The following is a 14,667-nucleotide window of genomic DNA, read 5'->3' as shown; positions in this document are numbered from 1 at the left end:
TTATCAATCAGTTTCAAGATGCACTAGTATGTTGATTGTTGATGCGCCTAGTCTTGATGGACAAACTATAATAGCATTTTAAACATGGCATTTAAGGACATGGTAATAAACCGGCGTTTGACCGGGGTCAAAGCTTTTGAGTATCAAGAACGACCCAGTAGCAGTACTTGTCATGCTGTCTGTGTTTCCACAGCAACTCTGGTGAAGACAGAGCCCGGAGCGCTGCCCGAGGGGAAGGTGAAGATCCGACTGGAACATGACGGGACAGTACTGGACGTGGACGAGGACGATGTGGAGAAGGCGAGTTGTGACGCGTTACCTTCACTCTGAGAGAATAAGAGTTCAGCTGATTGCATCTCGTGTTTGTCATGTCCTGAAGCACAGGGTTTTTTGTACTTGCGGCCAGGTTGTCGGCACCTTTAAAACAAAAATAATTGCTTCTGTAAAGTTTCACTCTTGCACCTGTCCCTTTGGCACTTGTTTGGTTTTTCACAATATATGCTTCATGTTTAGGCTACCTGCAATGTTTGGGGCTATCTTGTTGTTATGATCAGTGACCTATGCACTTTTGTAAAGCTCTCTCTTGCAAATATCTGGTTCTACTGAAAATTCAATTACATCAGAAAACTTTTGGAAAGGATTGAAGGGAGTCAGATGGCTGAACGGTTAGGGAATCGGGCTATTAATCAGAAGGTTGATGGTTTGATTCCCGGCTGTGCAAAATGACGTTGTGTCCTTGGACAAGGCACTTCACCCTACTTGCCTCGGGGAATGTCCATGTACTTACTGTAAGTCACTCTGGATAAGACCGTCTGCTAAATGACTAAATGTAAATGTAAGCATTTTCAGAGAATTGAAACCCGGTGCAGGTCTCAGGATCTGACTGAGTTGAGTATTGGGGCTGCGTGATGGGAACAGGGGGAGTGGGGAGAAGGGTTGGAGTTAATGTTCCTGCACCTGTCAGTTAGACTGTGTCATCATGCCCAGAACTGTCGGGCAGCCACAGATGGCCAACCAATGACACGTAGAGATCCCCCCGGGCATGTCTGGACGAGAGGTCAGAGGGTAACAGGTGCAGATTTGGCTGGAGACTGATTATTTTATTCCCCCAGCAATGGAACCTAGCCAAAATTGTGACAAAACTGACTTTAAAAACTAACTTTTTACTGGCTCAACCCACAAAAACAGTCCATCACTCTGTTTATCATTGTTTGACGACCTTGAGTTAAGGATGTCGTCTACTGGAAAGAAAGCAAAAATGTGTACTTTAATCCCCCCCCCCGGTGCTACATCATTTAGCTTTCATTCGGGGGAAAGTGAAAAGGATGACTTTGGTCTGTGTTAATTAACATAGTCAAGGTCGGTGCCTAATCAAATGTTTGAAGCATCTGTTTGATTAAGGAAGTGTAAACTTGGACCTGAATCTAGTGACATCTGGTTTAATTGCATCAAAGACTTGGCATTGAGTTCCTGGTTGCTCTGCTACATACTAAACCCCACATCTACTGCTCTTTGAGATGTTTAACTTAAGGGCATCTGTTAGGAACTGATATCCTCCTGTATCAAATGGCTGGACTAAGAAGAAACTTTTTTTTCCAAGACCTTAAGATGTCAAATAAAACTACTGTGAAATACTTGGTGCTCTTTTTAATATTCAGTATTGACCGTATATTAGTAGACTATGGTGGAATGTTATATATGTTAATATATAGATATATTAAATGCAGTGTTACAGTATATCCTATAGACTGTTATAGGATTTTAGAGCATTGAGCAGATTCAGGTTTTCACACTAAAATTAACGTTGGACCTTTTGGACCTGTCCCCCAGGCCAACCCTCCGTCGTACGACCGCTCCGAGGACCTGGCCTCGCTGCTGTACCTGAACGAGGCCAGTGTGATGCACTCCCTGCGCCAGCGCTATGGGGGCAACCTCATCCACACGCACGCCGGGCCCAACATAGTGATCATCAACCCCCTCAGCGCCCCTTCTATGTACTCGGAGAAGGTGAGCACCGTACAGTACAGACTATAAAAATTCAGTATGAACCCATCACTACACATTGTGGACATCAGTAAGACACACAACCCTGTCCAAATGTTTCTTGACCACACTAATAACACTATTATGGTTAGAGGTTTTCGATGTTGATACGAGCATTACTTTGTAGACATGAACTTTAAAAAAGATTTTTAGTCCTAAACCCTTTTCTTTAGACTTGTGTGAAGAAGGAAAAAGACTGCTTGATTAAAGGAAGAATGATGACTGAAAGGAAGGAGAATATAGTTCTCTGAGGCACATGAAAATGACAATATCCAATATCTCTAATGAGAGTTAGAGCACCCAGAGGCCTGATGGACAGTTATATCTACTTTGCTCATCATTTGTAATGGAATGATTGTTCATTAGCTGTAAGAGAGTGTAGTTGACCAGGGGCTGTGACTTGTCAGGACACACACACACACACACAAATACGAATGAGTCATTGAGAGGACACTGGTAACGAGATTATCTACAGAAAATTGAGAATTCATGTTCTAGATTTTTGTCTAAAGGTGAAAGACATGGTCTGCATAATCAATTGTTTGAAGCCGGCAACTGCCAGATCTCCAAACCAGAATTGAAGTGAAGGGCCTAAACTTAATTAAAGATTTTGGCTGCTTTTTGAAAATTGTGTAATTTTAAAGAGTGTGAGATTAGATTTGAAATGTCTTAAGTTATCAGTAATTAAAATAATTGTATCCTTCCTTTCTTTTCTGTTTCCTTTGTGTCCTGTGTCCCTTGCTGTCTACACATTTGTCATATTTTTTCCCACCTTTTCCTCGCCTCTCTCTTCCTCTTGGTCTTTCTCTCCACCATTCCTCAGGTGATGCACATGTTCAAGGGCTGCAGGCGTGAGGACACAGCGCCTCACATCTACGCTGTGGCCCAGTCGGCCTATAGGAACCTGCTCACCACACGGCAGGACCAGTCCATCGTCCTGCTGGGCAAGAGTGGCAGTGGCAAGACCACCAACTGCCAGCACCTGGTCCAGTACCTGGTGTCCATCGCCGGCAGCACCGGCAAGATTTTCTCTGGTTAGTCATGAAGCAGATATCAGTGAGCTTTAGGTACCCTGAAAAAGGTCCATCGCTGCAAATTCTTCTTTTTTAAATGGTGTTATCTCACAAGCTTACATTCTTTTTGTTTCGGTTTCATCCATTGAAATATCAGCTGGACCCAAGAGATTTATACATTAGCAGAGAAAGACCAGACAGATAAGCAAAGTGAAACAGTACACAATCATAGCAGTGTTTCCCACACATAGACTAATTTGTGGCGGTGCGCCACAGAATCAACACCGGCCGCCACACATTGCGTTTCGTAAAATATTTGTTTTTATCGCTATTTAGGTTAAAACACGCAGCGTATTCGTTCAGCTGCATTTCCTTTCCCCTGCTCTCCCTCCGTCTCTCTGTCACTCATGCGTCTTTCTCACATATGCACAGTCACAACGTCAGCACACGTTAGCAACAACAACGCATACATATGCCGTTCTAGTAAGACCGACAGCTATATCAGCGAGCCTTCAGCATTAGTGCCGTAGCTAAAAGTCGAGAAAAGTTGAGGCTACTTTTCGCGAGGTACCTTACTCACATTTACATTTAGTCATTTAGCAGACGCTCTTATCCAGAGCTAATTACAGTACTCGAAGTTTCCCCTTCGTTCTTTTGGTGAGAAGTCTCAAGAGCTAGCTTACCCGGCGTCATGGAGCCAACCAGTTAAATAGTTGTTTAGCACTAGGGTTGCTACATGCATAATGCAGAAATAATATGTTAGTTGTTGTTAATTTTGTGAAGGTGTGAATCATTTTGGATTAATATTTAATGTAACAAATTACTAACAAATTAACTGTAAAGAATTATTAACGAAGGAATTATTACGACCCCCCCCCCCCCCCCCCCCCCCCCCCGTCTGACAACCCCCACCCCTCCCCGCCACAATTAGGTTTCTAATCTGTGGGAAACACTGCATAGTGATAGGTGTCAAGGATTTCTTCATGATTACATGCTATTTAATTGATTAAATCCTTAGAGATTATTAGTTTGATTGATCACCCTTTTTAACTTCATTGAATTCATTTGGTACAGGGTTAGCTCAGTCATTGACGTGTTTTTTTATGGCCGTTGGTGGCTTCTATTCGTTTAATTGCTTTGTAAGTGATAACACTAATTGCTGAGCGGGTAATTAAGTGAGGAATTAAATTGCTCCATACATTTCCCTTGCAGATGCCAGCACTGTATATTGTAAAAATGTAGGCTTGTTTTCATCCAGCGCAGTGGTCTTCTGGGCTGGTTAGTTAGAGACAGGCCAGGAGAGGACCATTTTGACTTGGTGTAAGAAGTGCAGTATCTGATGTTTGGGGTATAAAAATTGATTAGCTCTGCTCCCTTTTCCAGGTTTGAGCTTGCATGCGTCCATGTGTGTGTGTGTGTGTGATGGATGAGGGTAGCCCCTTAATGACGCCCTGTGGAGTAGTGGGATAATTAGCAGGGCTTATCAAAGCGCCTCAGCTCCTGGCTTGCTGTAATAGACTAATGAGAGCTTCAGCACTTAGCTAGTGGACTGTTAAACAGTAGAGATGGTGATCTAAAGAGATGTAGATCTAAAGCTGTTTAAAGCAGTTCCTCATGAATTCATACCTGCAGAATTTTCTTTGCAAGGTGGGGGTAGCGATACAGTACGTGCTTTGTTGAATTTAGGAGGGGGGTCATTTTAATGAATTGCAAATTGCCTTTTATTTTAGTCTTTGGGAGGCTACATTTTGTATTATTTTGACAATTTTAACCGGGTTAAAAACACCCCCTTACTCCTCCACGCTAAACCTTTTACACACGTTATAACAACTAGTGGGAAAGCACATCCTGAATCAGATTAATTACAACAGTACTTCAAATGCTTTCTTAAAACCCAACGCCCCTCTGTGTCTGTCTGCTGCTGCAGCGGAGAAGTGGCAGGCTGTCTACACTCTCCTGGAGGCCTTTGGGAATAGTGCCACCTCCATGAACGCCAACGCTAGTCGCTTCTCCCAGATCGTCTCTCTGGACTTTGACCAGGCTGGACAGGTGGCCTCCGCCTCCATCCAGGTATGACCATGCTATCAAACATCCTTTGCTCGCTCGCTTCCTCTCTTTCACTCACGGACTATCTCTCTCTCTTTCAAACTCACTCACTCACTCAGTTTCTCACCTATTTACCTGAACGAAGACACAATCACACATTACCCCCTTAAAATATTTGAAACTCATAGAAAACCTTATAACAGAGCGCCTCCCTCTGTTAGACCATGCTGCTGGAGAAGCTGAGAGTGACCAAGCGGCCAGAGGCAGAGTCCACCTTTAACGTCTTTTACTACATGATGGCTGGAGCCGACAGCACCCTCAGGTGAGCCTGCACTACCAATGAGGAGGTGCCGCAAATAGATCCCCTTACTCCACCTCTACAATGAAAACACTGGTCCGATAAACAGACAGAAGCCTGTGCTTTGTGACAAATGGGCTACTGTACAGTATAACTTTAATTGGTTTTGAATATAAGTAGTATGTTCATGTACTGTCAACTAGGGAATGTATAGACCATGGATGTCTCTGAATGTTGAAAATGGTTGGTTCTTTTGAAATAGCTCTGCAAAATTATGTCTTTAAAGGAAGACTAATGACTAACTTCCCATTTTGTACCAACTGCCCTTTCAGTTATAGTTAGAGGGAATTAGCATGTGTGATTGTCTGAGGCCAAGGTTTGGCCTTGTGCTGTCTTGCTCTTATTTTAAACTTTTGGCATAGAGACTGACCTGTCATTTCATGACGTTTCACCATTCCGTTGTCTCTCTCAGGACGGAGCTGCACTTTAACCACTTTGCAGAGAACAGCGCATTTGGAATAGTCCCTCAGTCAAAGGTAATTACTTCCAACAAGGTCACAAGATTGATTTGGGATTTAAAACAGGATTTTCATGGTGTGTACACAAAATTTGCTATTGTGTGCATATTGCATGTTAACCTTCAGAATTCTGTCTTTGTTGTTGTTATATACAGCCGTGTGTGTGTGTGTGTGTGTGCACGCACGCGTACCTGTGTCCTCTGTTGTTAGTGTCCAAGTTGTGAGTGTGGGTTCTGTGTGTGTGTTCGTCCATCAATCCAGCTGAGTCCTCTGTCTGCTTGTACCTCCATCACTGGTCCTTTATCGGTGCTGCTGTGGACTGATTTATTTGCTCCAGCGCGTAGGTAGCAGGTGGTTTAGCCAGACAGGTTATGTTATGGACCTGTCACATTTAATCTACCAGTGGACTTGTACACCTGCGGCTTCTCCCCTGTCACTTGAATGAGAGATCACTCATTCTGCTACGTCTTCCTGTCCGTATGCTTCTGCTTGGTTTTGTGCTCATTTTGTTTGTGTGAATTTGTTGTGTGTGCGCGTGAACAACAGTGTAAACATACAGTTGTGTTTATATGTTAATAGTATGTAACATATCCCTTTTCCTCTCTCTTTCCCTCCCTCTCCCTCCCTATAGCCTGAAGATAAACAGAAGGCTGCCCAGCAGTTCACCAAGCTGCAGGCGGCCATGAAGGTGCTGGGTATTTCTGCCGAGGAGCAGAAGGCTCTCTGGCTCATTCTGGGGGCCATATATCACCTGGGGGCTGCGGGGGCCACTAAAGGTAACACACACTCACACACTCACAGACTGACCCCAAATATAGTAGAAAAACCTGTTCTATCTACTGTATACTGTATTTTAGTTGGCCGTGACTAGACTACCAACAAAAGCAGAGCTCCTTCAATTACTATGTTTAATATAAAATGTAAGAACATAGTACTATTTTTATTAGTTTGGATTTGAAAGGTTATTCAGAAAAATCCTTTTTTTTTTGGAATTCTCTTTTTTATTGCATGGTTGTTTTTGTGCAATTTTTTCCTGAAGTCATTCGGAAAAGAAACAATACTGACCCGTAACCTGCCGCAGTCGTGAATTGCATTAGCAGCACATCTACAATCAAGCAATTAAATATCCAGTTCAAAGAAACAAAACAAGCGTGTGCTGCCAAGTTATGGCTGACAATGCTGTCTTCTCATTTTGTAGAAAGAAGTGAACACTTGTGAAGTTGTTTCATTTAGAATAGGGTAGGGTGCCTGAGTGTTGGGACATTATTTGTGTTTTCAAAGAAGACAATTTCGACGCCAGCAAATGTTGAAGTTTCACAGTTTGTCATATCACTTCCCCCCGCAGTCACAGACCTAGATGAAGGCGGTAATGATCTTTTTAATCATTTGTCTGCAGATCACCCCATCTCCATGGAAAAGGGGTGTGTGTATGGTTGTGTGGGTCTACATTCAGACTAGTGTATGTGTGTAACAGAGAGAGGCTATGTGTGTGGGGGGTTTGAGGGTAGGAGGGTAGGCATTGCCCACGGCTGCTTTAAGAGGTTAAATATCGCTAACCTCTAAATGGGGTCGGCAATTATAAGTTGACATACTTACAGTCACATATTTCGTGTTGTCATGTCTCGTCTATCAGACCCTTTCTGCACACTGGCTGTTTCGCCCCCATCTCTGTTCCATGGTCTGACTCGCTCATTCCCTTACACTGTTCCACTGCTTTGTCTCTCTCACTATATCTTTCTCTCTTCTTTCTCATTGCCGTCCTCTATCACTTAACTTCTTGCTGCCTTGCACATTAAACCATAGTTCTGTGCGTCATCAGACTGGTTCAAAGATAATGAGACCAGATTTGTGAAAAACTCTACAGTTCTGCACTTAACAAACGCAAGCACTTGATAATAGCTGTGTAAAGAAGACATTCCCAGAAATCTAATTTGGGGGGGGAAGTGACTGTGAAACGCACTCTTCTGAGCACATGCTTCCCAGCAGGGGGCAGACTTAACCTTCCACTCTCCACGGCATTTTGTGTGATGAAGAAGGAGAACTAACTGAACTACCGCTTCATTTCACACATTGAAAGCCCCTTTTCCATAGTTGCTAAAAGGGCACAGGGTTTGGACTGAATCATTTGTTTTAACTATAGTCTGGGAGGATGTGGACACATTTTCTCCTCAGTGATGGGTGCAAAGGATTAGGCAGAGGGGCTTCTGGTTATCTACTGTTGTGATCTGCCTCTAGAGTTTGTGCTGGGCCTGAACACCCTACACATCCCTAGACAGGAATAGCCCCCTGTTCTTACTGCATGCTCTGGATTCTTTTCTAAACATGTACTCGGCAAACGTAGCCCTACTGCTTGTGCTTTGCAGAGCATGAATCTTATTTCAACAAATGTCTGCTCCTCAGTGATAAATGTCAATTGGAAATACGTGAGTTGTGTTGTTTCTAACTCCCTCTTTCTACTCGCATGTTTGCATGCTGCGCCATTTCAAACACAGAGGCCGACGAAGGTAATGGAAGAAAAAAACCTGAAGCCAATCTTTGTATTTTTTGTCCTGTTTTTTGTTGATTCATCCTCTGTCTATAATGCCTTTATCGTTCTTCCCAGACGTTCTCTTGTCATTAGCATTTTTATTGTTTTCTTTCTTTTCTATGTCCTCTCTCCCAGTTGAGCTCTTTTGCTTTTGCCTCATGACAATTCCCCTTTTTGTCCTTTCCTTTCCTCCTGCGTGCGATATAACCAGAGAGTGAGATTTCAAGTTTTGTTATTCCTTTAAAGCTCTCGTGTCTCCACACTTTTACAGTACACGGCTCAACCAAAATGCCTGTTTATTTTTAACCTGTTTGGTTGTCCTATTTTATTATCACCCTTTATACCCCACCCCACCCATCCATCACATCAAAACACAAGAGATTTTTTTCCGTTGTTTGTCTTAGTGAACTTCCTTTTTGATTGGCTTTGACCCCAGAATGTCACTGCTGATTTGCTGTCTTTGTTTCAGCATGTCCTTTGATTAGAGGTTAGAAGCAGACATATTGTCTCGCTTTGAAAGAGCTCCAGAACTGTGGAGACTACACCACCATCTGTCTCACAGCCTCAAACATGGCCTGGCACACAGACTTGCTCAAATAAAGACTAAATAAAAGGAGCTATGAAACTGCTACTCCAGGACTGCATCTGTCTTTCAAAAAATATGAACCCACTCAGTTTGATCGTGTTCATGTTAAATAACATGTCATGAACTTGTCATAGGCTTCTATGACTCAGCCGTCCAGACCTACATAAAATAAATGTTGAGATGATCATGGATTTAATCCACAACATCAGTAGAATCAAGCATGCTTTCACCAAGTCAGCAACGAGAGCTGGTAACTTAATTTTGCAGTTAATTTGCAGTCTAATTTAAGAAAATAAACTTAGCATGACTTCTTTTGGACAACGGAGCAGTGGACCAGCAGCTTTACTCCCTGTGCCCTCTCCTCCCTCAGCTGGCCGGAAGCAGTTTGCCCGTCATGAGTGGGCCCAGAAAGCAGCCTACCTGCTGGGCTGCACCCTGGAGGAGCTGTCCTCTTCCATCTTCAAGCACCAGGCTAAGGGGGCGCTGCAGAGATCCACCTCCTTCCGCCAGGGGCCCGACGATGCAGGGAGCGGAGACAGCTCAGGTAGGGAAGGGTTCATGGAAAATGGTCAATGAATGGTTGAAGTGAAAATAAAAGCCTGAAAAATGGTATAGAAATGCGTGTGATACTTGAACAATTTCCAGTTCAAGGCCGCATGAAGTTATGCCTCATTTTCACAAATTCCTATTGGAGGACAGCAAACCCTGTTATTCCTTGCCCTCTGTTTCTCCCTCAGGTTCAAAGATCACAGCTCTAGAGTGTCTCGAGGCCATGGCGTCAGGCCTGTACTCTGAGCTCTTTACACTGGTCATCTCCCTCGTCAACAGGTTAGTCAGCTCGCCTCTCTTCCTCTCTCCAGGTGTCTCCTTCTCACTGTTCATTTCACTCCCACTGATTTGCCTGTAATAGTCTCTCCCTTCTCCGGCCCCCTTTCCTTTGATCCCTTCCTTCATTCATATCTCATTATACCTTGACATCCCCTATTTCTTCTCTGTATCTCAACCCATTTTTTTTCTTCTTCTTTCTGATACCATTCTCGTTTGCTCCTTGTAACCCCCCCTCCCCCTCCCCGCCCCCAGAGCTCTCAAATCCAATCAACACTCCCTGTGCTCTCTGCTCATCGTGGACACGCCGGGCTTCCAGAACCCCCGCATGGCCAAGCGCCAGCGAGGCGCCACCTTTGAGGAACTGTGCCACAACTACGCCCAGGAGAGGCTGCAGACGCTGTTCCACGAGCGCACCTTTGTCCAGGAGCTGGAGAGATACAAGGAGGTGCAGAGGGGCCACACACACTAGCTGACAGCACATGCAGAGAAACAAGCTCCAAGCTTTAGGATGATGTTGATCTTGGAGCTCCTAGACGAGTGCTTCTTCCTCTCTCTGTTTCTTTTTAAACCGACAATAATGACATATCTGTGCAGTAAATCTGTCTTTCTTTGTTAAATTACAAAATTATTATATTTTCACTGCACAGCAAATCAAGATGACAGTGTATAATTTTAATCGTATCGTTCTATTGTGATTTCAAGAATAAAAAAAAATAATTATCCCGAGAACAACCCTCACAGTAAACCTGATCCACTTTACATAACTTTGAGAACTCACGGTAATCATACTGTAGTCAACTAACCCAACCCTCTGTTCCCATCTAGGAGAATATAGAACTTGCATTAGATGACATAGAGTCCAGTACCTCACTGTCTGTAGCTGCTATTGACCAAGCCTCCACCCAAACCCTGGTAAGGAGAAGCTCCAATCTGAGTATGTGTTTAACTGTGTATGAGTGTGTTTACATCTGAATGGGGTTGCAAGAGTGTGACCTCTGCCCCTCGCAATTTTTTCTAATCAGCTTGCTCATTGTGACGTAACAGACATTTATTTTGGGATGGACATGAATCAGGGACACGTAGAACAAGTTGCCTAAAGATGAGTTTAGCATTGAGAACACATACTTGAAGAATGACAAAGGTCAGTGTATTCTGTGCATGCTTTGATCAGGGAAGAGCTGTACTTACATTTACATTTAGTCACAGGGACATTCCCCCGAGTCAAGTAGGGTGAAGTTCCTTGCCCAAGGACACAACGTAATTGTGCGCGGCTAGGAATCGAACCGGCAACCTTCTGATTAATAGCCCGATTCCTCAACCACTCAGCCATCTGACTCTCTTACTTCATTTCATCACAAGCCCATTACAAACCATGTGTTCTGTCTCACACTTGTTGTCCTCTCAGTATGTTTGTCATATAGCATATTTCCTATCTGGAGGGCAGTTTGACATTAATGTACACGTTCAGAACCAGTTATTGAATATCTTCACCCTCAACCCACTTATGAGGCTCTCCTTTAAATTAAGTCAACTCGTGACACAGGCCGACAAATTACTCTTTGTAAGCCGTGTCATGCCCGTTACCTCCTGCCAAGTTACTTAGCTTTTTGATTGGTGTCATTTGTCGTTTTGTTAATTCTGCCAATTCTTGCGTTTTGGAATTCAGCCCACATCAGGGGTATTAATTGCAGTCAAGTTTTGATTCATTTCCCCTTGTTGAGTCGAGAAGCTTTTTTTTGAGCTGGGGTTGAGCAAAGCCATCCAATTAAGTTTATTTATGAGATGAGGCTTTTGCATAGCGTGCTCCCGTTTCAGAAATATGTTTCATTGATGTGTATTGGCCCGAGAAAGTGGCATTAACAAGTATTAGATTCAAACTGAATGTGAATGGGGTTGTGTAAGAATTGATTGAACAGGCAAGGATACATTTAATTTGTCTTGCTGTGCGCACGTGTGTATGTTACTTTGCTTTTATGTGGCTGTGTACAGTATGCTTGTGTTTCTGTCCGTGTGTGTGTGTAAATGTCCAACATGGGGGTGTGGGTGTATTCAAGCGGGCCACATAGCTTTTAACTCTGCCAACCCAAAAAAATCCAACAAACAAAACTAGCGAGTTGTCGGCATGCCGAGAACAGAACCTGCAGAGGTGGATCGATCTTAAAAGAACAACTTACACATCCCAGATGTACTGTGTCAGAGCAGTCAACACAAGTAATAACTTGGGGTCATTCACCCTTTGTCTGCTAATGTGTTTTGGAGATACAGAAAGCATTGAGCTTTTGGTCTCTTTTGGATTTGAATTAGCAATATCTCTTTGAAAGCTTTTCATTTAAACCTGACATTCAGCAGCACTTAATTAGTTGACTTCTACCGAAAGAAGCAACACAATACTGAATGGCCTCTACTGCTACCTTGCCAAAAGGCCTTCAATATGTAGAAAGTTGTTTGTTGATCAAATACTCTTTATTTAAGTCCTTTCACCCCAAACCGCAAGTGATTTAAGAGCAACAGGGCCACACTTCCGTTGGTGCTAATTACCCCATTCACTACCTAAGCAGACAGTCTGAGTATAAGGTTTGGAAAGGCCAACCTGCCCAGGAGCAAACGTTAATTCTAGCGCGTTAATGAGGAAGCTAAAGGTTAAAAGGGACATTTTTCTCTTTTCATTGCTTCTTAATTCAAAATTGGCCCGGTACAAGTTTTTTTTCTAACGGTTACAAAGGTGAAGTAGTCATTTAAGTCAATAATGCCTAGCCTAGTATTGAAGCAAGTGTGCCACTTCAGCCGTTCAATCTTGGCAGACATTTTTACCGTGCTACATGTTATCTGGCGTGTGTATGTTTGATTGTTTGTGGCTCACCCTGTTTTTGAATGTCTGGCTGCCACTGCCTGTCCTCATTAGTGTGTGTACATGGATGACAAGCACCGTTTGCAAGGCCTCAACACTATGTGTTTGAGGGTTACCAGGTGCGGACCCTGGCCCGCACCGATGAGGCGCGGGGGCTGCTCTGGCTGATGGAGGAGGAGGCTGTGCAGCCCGGGGGCACAGAAGACACCCTGCTGGAGAGACTCTTCAGCTACTACGGCCCCACGCAGGGAGACAACAAGGGTGAGACAGGAGGCTCAGCGGGCGCTGCCCACAAACCGTGCCACCGGCTGCGCATTGGCCCCCGAGCATAACCTTGAACGTCAACAGGGAGGATTTGATCTTCTTGTGTCTTTCTGCAGGACACACTCTGCTCCTGAAGAGCGAGAAGCCGCATCACTTCCTGCTGGGCCACAGCCACGGGACGGACTGGGTGGAGTACGACGCGCAGGGCTGGTTGAGCCACGCCAAGCAGAACCCTGCTTCCCAGAACGCTGCCACTCTCCTGCAAGACTCCCAGAAGTAAGACGTTTTAGACTCATTTTCTCGTTTCTTGTTAATTGCTTTGGACTAACTAAGAGTTCTAGGAGTTCTAGGTTAGTCTTAGAGTTTTAAGAGTTAGTCTTTGGACTAACTTTTAGAACCTATGTTAAAACAAGAGTTCCAAAGCTGAGCTTTTGACAGTACACTTCTATATTGTATGATTGAGCTTTAGCTCTGTATGGTTCTACTTATTGATTTGGAGGATTCAGGTCATCAAGATACTTCATTTACAAAATGTTTGTTCTTTGATGAAGGCAGCAGGGAGCTAAATTGCCAGAAAACTTGTCATGCTGGGCTCTCAGAAATGCAATTTAAGTTTAGCATGACATCCAATTCTTGACTCCTCTTGTTCTCTTCTCTGAAAGTCTTTCTCCTCTATCTGCCCCCCTCCCACACAAAAGGAAGAACATCAGCGGCCTGTTCGTGGGTCGTGGCGGGGGGGCCACTGTGCTGTCAGGCTCCATCGCGGGGCTGGAGGGGGGCTCCCAGCTGGCACTGCGTCGCGCCACTAGCATGAGGAAGACCTTCACCACGGGCATGGCCGCTGTCAAGAAGAAGAACCTCTGCATTCAGATCAAGTTGCAAGTGGTGAGTGGAAGAGGAGGGAAGGGGGAGTAGGAGACTTACATTTATTCATTTAATTTTTTTTTGCAGACGCTTTTATCCAAACCGACTTCCAAGAGGAAGTCGGGTAGCCAAAACATGAAGCATACATTGTGAAAAGCAAATAAGTGCCAATGGGAAGAACCCCAACAGACTTGGGAGAGGAGGGAGTAGGGAGGAAGTAAAGAAGGAGGGAGGCGGGAGAGGATGGAGTAAGTGGAGAGGAGGGAAGGAAAGATAGAACGAGGGAGCAAATGGATTGATGGATGGAGGGGAGAAGGGAAGACAAACTGCAGATGACTCGTCAGTTCCAGCATGAAGCCTTATGATTAGTCAGTGGACCTTCATATCAGCATGTGCAGGGCCAACAATAATAATAATCAGTTGGAGTGTGCTTTCCCTTACCCTTTCAATGCTGCTCCCTAGGACGCTCTGATTGACACTGTTCGGCGGTCCAGGGTCCACTTCGTCCACTGCCTTCTGCCCAAGGTGGAGGCGGTGGGGCTGGCCGGCGAGCCCAGGGTGGCCCACGGCGAGAGCTGTGACTCGGGCCTCATGCAGCTGGACGTGGGCCTCCTCCGGGCTCAGCTCCGTGGTTCCAAGCTGCTCGACGCCCTGCGCATCTACAGACAAGGTGAGCGCTACAGATGCTTTCAAAAAACACTTGAGGAACTGGCCATTTTGACTGCCCCATCCGCAGAGTAATCACCAAGGAAATCGTTCCGAACCTGCGTGATGTTTGCCTCTTGGCGTATGTCCGTATGATCTCATTGTAACCCCTGTCTCCTTCTATCAA

At 44.5% G+C, this 14,667-nt stretch overlaps 1 protein-coding gene across 16 annotated transcripts in view; it reads left to right on the top strand.

The window, feature by feature from the left end:
* The window catches only part of myo18ab (myosin XVIIIAb), an 84,219-nt gene that overhangs the window by 35,325 nt on the left and 34,227 nt on the right, over window positions 1-14,667 (top strand). For 10 of the 16 annotated variants that reach the window (XM_047036266.1, XM_047036265.1, XM_047036271.1 and 7 more), the window contains 16 exons: window positions 194-300; window positions 1,831-2,007; window positions 2,867-3,077; window positions 4,984-5,126; window positions 5,324-5,424; window positions 5,873-5,936; window positions 6,550-6,694; window positions 8,411-8,422; window positions 9,402-9,575; window positions 9,769-9,859; window positions 10,112-10,304; window positions 10,685-10,771; window positions 12,818-12,968; window positions 13,088-13,247; window positions 13,670-13,856; window positions 14,298-14,505. In XM_047036266.1, the coding sequence (XP_046892222.1) occupies window positions 194-300; window positions 1,831-2,007; window positions 2,867-3,077; window positions 4,984-5,126; window positions 5,324-5,424; window positions 5,873-5,936; window positions 6,550-6,694; window positions 8,411-8,422; window positions 9,402-9,575; window positions 9,769-9,859; window positions 10,112-10,304; window positions 10,685-10,771; window positions 12,818-12,968; window positions 13,088-13,247; window positions 13,670-13,856; window positions 14,298-14,505 (2,211 nt within the window). The remainder of the gene's footprint in view (window positions 1-193; window positions 301-1,830; window positions 2,008-2,866; window positions 3,078-4,983; window positions 5,127-5,323; window positions 5,425-5,872; window positions 5,937-6,549; window positions 6,695-8,410; window positions 8,423-9,401; window positions 9,576-9,768; window positions 9,860-10,111; window positions 10,305-10,684; window positions 10,772-12,817; window positions 12,969-13,087; window positions 13,248-13,669; window positions 13,857-14,297; window positions 14,506-14,667) is intronic. The other 6 variants (XM_047036268.1, XM_047036267.1, XM_047036261.1 and 3 more) reach the window with 3 other exon arrangements.

This window comes from Hypomesus transpacificus, chromosome 15 (genome assembly GCF_021917145.1).
Source record: "Hypomesus transpacificus isolate Combined female chromosome 15, fHypTra1, whole genome shotgun sequence".
Lineage (NCBI taxonomy): Eukaryota > Metazoa > Chordata > Actinopteri > Osmeriformes > Osmeridae > Hypomesus > Hypomesus transpacificus.
This window is presented reverse-complemented; position numbering and strand designations above follow the sequence as displayed.